Source organism: Cucurbita moschata, unplaced genomic scaffold, assembly GCF_002738365.1.
Source record: "Cucurbita moschata cultivar Rifu unplaced genomic scaffold, Cmos_1.0 Cmo_Scf00014, whole genome shotgun sequence".
Classification (NCBI taxonomy): Eukaryota; Viridiplantae; Streptophyta; class Magnoliopsida; order Cucurbitales; family Cucurbitaceae; genus Cucurbita; species Cucurbita moschata.
Window position 1 is genome coordinate 96,713 of NW_019268530.1, and position 6,172 is coordinate 102,884.

The 6,172-nt window shown below is 45.2% G+C and overlaps 2 protein-coding genes across 2 annotated transcripts; one reads left to right on the top strand and one right to left on the bottom strand.

Moving 5' to 3' along the window:
* Positions 1-612: 612 nt before the first annotated feature.
* Positions 613-2,258, bottom strand: LOC111452881 (mitogen-activated protein kinase kinase 5-like). The gene has a single exon (XM_023093800.1). It carries the CDS (start codon positions 2,010-2,012, stop codon positions 903-905), a length of 1,110 nt encoding a protein of 369 aa, XP_022949568.1. The 5' UTR covers positions 2,013-2,258; the 3' UTR covers positions 613-902.
* A 944-nt stretch (positions 2,259-3,202) lies between these two features.
* Positions 3,203-6,166, top strand: LOC111452687 (D-3-phosphoglycerate dehydrogenase 2, chloroplastic-like). Its single transcript, XM_023093518.1, has 4 exons — positions 3,203-3,963; positions 4,661-5,037; positions 5,114-5,224; positions 5,320-6,166. Exons 1-4 carry the CDS (start codon positions 3,348-3,350, stop codon positions 6,085-6,087), a joined length of 1,872 nt encoding a protein of 623 aa, XP_022949286.1. The 5' UTR covers positions 3,203-3,347; the 3' UTR covers positions 6,088-6,166.
* The last annotated feature ends 6 nt before the right edge of the window (positions 6,167-6,172 follow it).

Here is a 6,172-nt window from a genome sequence, read left to right on the forward strand (position 1 = left end):
AACAGAATAAGTGGGCGTACACTTGTTTGATCCACCCCCATTGTTAGTTTGGAAAAGAACTCAACTCATCCGTACAGTTAAAAATATGAGCTTTTTCAGTTTCAAAGGAGTAACTGCTGCGTTTTTTTTGGTGGGTAATTAGCAGAGGGTAAAAAGGGAGAAGCCCCGTAGAGAAAAGGGTTTTCAGCATTGGAGTCTTTTGCTTGTAAAAATCAATGTCTTGTGAGGCGATGGCTGCTCTGCTTCTGCAAGTGAAAGTGGCATTGGGCACGGTTGAGAAACGGGTTTAAGCGATTTCTCCTCGTCTGGCCCATTAAAAAAAAGGTCAATTCCAAAGTCAAAATGCTTCATCGCTCCATGAAGGCAGCCCCCCTGCCATTTATATCAGATTAGCATTGAAGTGCCAAAAAGAAAACACTATCCTAATCATCAAATGAAAGTTGGGTCCCTACGCCATTCTTATGTAACTTTTACAACTTACTTGATTTCACAAACAAATTCAAATGATTGAACAGAAGCCAGAAAGTGGGATTTCTTCCTTTCTACAGATCAAATCTATGATACCAAACTTCGGTTAAGGATATGCGAACTTCGACTGAGAACGGCAAGAAAAGAGAAGCAAGAAATGAAAACCCATATATCCAAAACAACACCACAGTCTAATCTAAAGAGCTTGAAGAGTTAAGGGAAAGAAGCTAGATCAAATTCGAGAAGGCTTGAATTTAAGCCATCGGCAAAAGATTACAGATTTACTGATCCAGCAAATCATTTCCCCATTCCTTCGGCTATTCCAGAAAAATTACAGGACAACAATGGCGTCATGCTTCTTAGGAAGACAGAGTAATTCAAGAAATAAAAAAGGAGAAACCAATATGAGAAATTATCAGTCTCTTCTCTCTCCCTCAAGAAAGGCTGGAAGGACGAAGGGGCGGCGGAGGTAATAGTTGACGAAGATTCTGGTGATGAGTTTGCTGATTCTGGTACTGACTCGCCGCTCCATTTTTCCCCGCTATGAACGCATGTTCCAGTAGTGCAGCTGCAGTCCATCTCTTCCGAGCTTCTCTCTGCAAACAACAGGCAATAAAATGGCGAAACTCCGGCGACGCGGTGGGCGGCGCCTCCGGTGGCTGAGCCATACATATAGCACACATCAAGCTCGCCCAGTCCCCAGGCCTCTCCACGGCAAGAGGAAACCGTCCGAGGTAGAATTCCAATATGCTAACCCCAAAACTCCAAATATCCCCTGCGTAGCCATTGTACTGGCCCTGATTTAGATCGGAATTGATTCTCTCGGGGCTCATGTACGCAATAGTTCCAACGGAGGAATTGCAAGGATCCATCGTCTGTTCCAAGATTCGACCGACGCCGAAATCGGCGATCTTAACCTGCCTCCGGGAATTAATTAGGAGATTCGAGGGTTTGATGTCGCGATGTACGATGCGGCGGCTATGGAGATAAGCGAGGCCGCTGAGAATCTGGCGAGCCAAATCGGAGAGATGATGTTCTTGAGGGATGTGCGTTCCTTCCAGGGAGCCTCGATCCATGTATTCAAGGAGAACCTGGATTTCGCCGTTGTGATCGAACATATCGTGGCACTTGACCACATAGGGATTGTCAACGTCGCGAAGGATCTCAACCTCACGGCACATCTGAAGCCTAACCGCGTCCTCGTGGTTTCCATAAATGACCTTCAGAGCATAGACGCGGGCGGTGGGACGGTGAATCACTTTGTAGACGGTGCCTCCGCATCCACTTCCGATTCGACTGACTCGCTCAAAGTCGGCGAGGCTGAAAACCTGATGCTTCTGCGGCTGAGGCTCCGGTGGACGGTTGCCGTTGTGGAGTTGACTGGTGGAAGGAGGAGGAGCGGCGTTAGAAGACGTCGGAGGCAAAGGGAGGGGAACAGCCAAAGACGTATTGTCCCGCTGCGGAAGAGGAAGGGTTAGATTCGGGCGGCGACGAGGACGATCGGTGGCCGGATTTACACCCTGCGGCGGCTGAAGCGGTCTCATCTCTGTGCCTATGATGATGACGACAACAACGACGATGAAGGAGAACCCAAAAGAAATCTGAATCGAACCCACCAGGAAAAAAAAACAAATAAATTGAAGAATTAGAAGAAGAAGAAAGGATGAAGAAAATCGATCTCGATGAAGAAGCAGAAAGAAAGTTCTTGGAAGAGGGGAAAGGGGAAAACCAAAAACAAAAATGAAACGAGGGAGAGAGAGAGAGAGAGAAGGAAGACCGTCCTATCTCTTGGTTTTTCTTCTCTCTCTTTATTCTTTTTTTACTTTTGGGGTTAACGGAAAGAAATTTATATATAATATATATATTAGATCGAGGGAATCATATAAATATTATGGAGAAGGACGGGGCGACGCGTGGGGAAGGAGCGTAAACAACACGAACCAGTGGAGTTGGAGCATTATTGGAAAGGTCAATTATTTCAGAATGCCACGGAGCGTGTTCCTTGGACCAATTGATATTTGTCTCTATGCTATGGCTCCGTGTGAGCGGTCCATGCAACCCAAGCCCGCTTTAAACTCAGAAGGCCCACTTCCCCCAAGAAGCCCAACCCCGGAGTACTGGGCCGTTTCAGTTGGCGACGGAACCGGCGGAAGGCACCGCGTTGTTTCACTTTTGGGCACGCCGTGGAATAAGAATAAGATTACCTTTGTTATTAAATAAATAGTTTATAAATCTGCTGTAGATATAATTAATAGTTCTTTTAATAAAAGTACATGAAGAATTGTTTAAATTGGAATTAAATTTGTAAGTTTAGCATGAAACACACATGAAATATAATTATGTTTTTAGATAGTTTTTACTGATATTAAAAATAAAAAAGAAATCAAAGTTCCCTTCCGCCCTTTTGTAGACGCCACGTCCAGGGGCTGGTCAGATGGTCAGCGCTCCTCTGAGAGCGGAGAAACCCTCCCTTGTGGGCCCCAGTTTTAGATCCAACTTTCAAACCTTTTATTAATTGGTGGCCTTGTGGATTCAAGTGAAGACACATCACATGCTCTGACGTGGGGGTAAATGCGTAATTATATGTTTCACTAGGTTGATGAATGTATAAGAAAAAGATGACTAGAAACAAAGCAGAATAATCAGATTATTAAGATGCAAATTAATTACATAAATATATATCAATTTCTCTGGATTCATAAATTTGGCAAACCTTTTTTTAGGAGGAGAAGAGCATTAGATTAAGTGGTTCGTAAATGATGTTTAATTACTCCCTAAATTTCAGCGCTCCTATTTTTAAGAATCCCAACCCCATTTCTCCACCATCGACATAAACTCAACCCTGTTTCCTTCACTCTCACCTTCCAACTCCATCTCCAATGGCTTCCTCCTCTGCAAACGCCCTCTTTTCCTCTTCCCTCGCACCCTCCATTCCCAAATCCCCTCTTCTCTCCATCTCCAACTCCTCTGTTTCTCTCAACCTCCTCCCCACTCTTCATTCTTCTTCTTCCGCTTCTTCTTCTCGCTGCAATTTTATTCCAATCCGCAGCGTTTTGAAGACGGTGGAAACCTTCGAGCTTCACACCTCCGATCTCGCCGACCCCACTTTCCCCAACACAAGATCCACCATTTTGGTCGCCGAGAAACTTGGAGAGGCCGGTCTGAAGCTTCTCCGGAGCTTCGGCGACGTTGACTGCGCTTACGACCTCTCGCCGGAACAACTCTGCGCCAAGATCTCTTCCTGCGACGCCTTAATTGTTCGAAGTGGCACCACGGTCAATCGACAGCTCTTTGAAGCGGCGAAAGGGCGGTTGAAGGTTGTCGGAAGAGCCGGTGTCGGTATTGACAATGTGGATCTGCAAGCCGCCACTGAGTTCGGTTGTCTTGTCGTGAATGCTCCGACTGCCAACACCATCGCCGCCGCCGAACATGGAATTGCGTTGCTTACTGCCATGGCTCGTAACGTCGCTCAAGCTGATGCCTCCATGAAAGCAGGTCGGTAATGGATGCTCTGTTTTGCGACCCAAAATTCAAAAACACCCTTTTGTTTTAACGATTAGATCTGCTAATAATTAGTAACCCAGGTTCCAAGCTCAAGAATTCTTTTGAAAAAAAATGATCTTGAACTGTTGTTCTTGGTTTTAAGTTGAAAAATCTGAGCAGGATTCTACTGAAAAAGCCTCTGCTTAAAGCTAAAAACTATTTTTTGGTCCGTACCTCTGTTTTGGCTGGTAGTGTATTGGCATCTATAAACGTATATGACACGAATCAATCACCTTGTCAGGTGAAAGATTTGTTCTCAGGCCAAAAATTCAAAGAAAGACCCAAATCCTGACCTGGAAAAAATATTGATTACTAAAACTATTTTTATTTCTTCACAACTTTTTTACTATAATTTCATTTATTTGCTAAATTTTAAAGATAAAAAAATATTTGTTTAAATTTATAAATATCTGGAAACACATGTTTAGGAAGTAGGGAGAAAAAAAAACAAAGAAAGTGGTTGGAAGAAACAAAAGTTGCATTTAATAATCAATTTATTTATTTTTATAAAAGTAAAATATAAACACTGGTCGGAAAGGCAGGCAGAGTGTGTGTGACACGTGTGTGTGTGTATTTGCATTATTAATATTTTTAAAAATAGAAAGAAAAAATGGAGTAACTGTGGAGAGTTGTTGAAATGGGTTTCCAGGAAAGTGGGAACGGAACAAGTACGTGGGAGTGTCACTGGTGGGTAAGACACTGGCAGTGATGGGATTCGGGAAAGTGGGATCGGAAGTGGCGAGACGCGCCAAGGGATTAGGGATGCAAGTAATAGCGCACGATCCTTACGCGCCGGTGGACCGAGCCAGAGCCATCGGCGTCGAATTGGTGTCCTTCAACCAAGCCATTTCCACCGCTGATTTCATTTCGCTTCACATGCCGCTCACTCCGACGACCTCAAAGATTTTCAACGATGATACCTTTGCTCTGATGAAGAAAGGGGCTCGTCTGATTAATGTTGCTAGAGGAGGTGTGATTGATGAAGATGCCCTTGTTAGAGCCCTCGATAGCGGAGTGGTTGCCCAGGTAATTTCAATCCTACGCTTTAGTTTCTATTGAATGGGAATGGAATGCGTTAATTTATTGGTGTTTGGTGAAATAGGCGGCGCTTGACGTCTTTGCAGAGGAGCCTCCGCCGAAGGACAGCAAGCTGGTGCAGCATAAGAATGTTACTTTCACGCCTCATCTTGGAGCTAGCACTAAGGAAGCGCAGGTTTGCTTTCTACACCTAAATTTGATGTGTATAATTTGTTCGATGAATTTAGGGAGGTAAGTAAAATTGTGCATTTTCAATTGCAAATGTTTCAGGAAGGTGTTGCCATTGAAATAGCCGAAGCTGTCGTTGGAGCTTTGAACGGCGAACTTTCTGCCACCGCCGTCAACGCTCCCATGGTCGCCCCAGAGGTACTGTCGGAGTTGGCACCGTACGTGGTACTGGCGGAGAAACTGGGGCGGCTGGCGGTGCAGCTGGTGGCCGGAGGGAGCGGGATAAAATCAATAAAAGTGGTGTACAGAACAGGGCGAACCCCAGACGATTTAGACACGAGGCTGTTACGAGCCATGATCACGAAAGGCATAATCGAACCCATCTCGGACAGCCACATAAACCTGGTGAACGCGGATTTCACGGCCAAGCAAAAGGGGCTCCGAATAAGCGAGGAGCGGGTGGAAGTGAACGCACCACCGGAGTTTCCAGTGGACTCGATCCAAATCCTGGTCTCCAACGTGGAGTCGAAGTTCGCCAGCGCAGTGAGCGAGAAGGGTGAGGTGGCAATCGAAGGGAAGGTGAAATACGGGGTGCCGCATCTGACACGTGTAGCGTCGTTCAACGTGGACGTGAGTTTGGAAGGGAAGTTAATCCTGTGCCGGCAGGTGGACCAGCCGGGGATGATCGGACGGGTGGGGAGCATTCTGGGAGAGAACAATGTGAATGTGAACTTCATGAGCGTGGGGAGGATGACGAGGAAGAAAAGGGCGATAATGGCGATCGGGGTGGATGAAGAACCCAATAAGGAAAGTCTGAGGAAAATTGGAGAAGTTCCTGCGGTGGAAGAGTTTGTGTTTTTGGACCTATAAGCTATGAAGCAAAATCACAGTCACTGGCGACATGTTTTTTTTTTTTTTTTTTTTTTTTTTTTTTTTTTTTTTTTTTTTTTTTTTT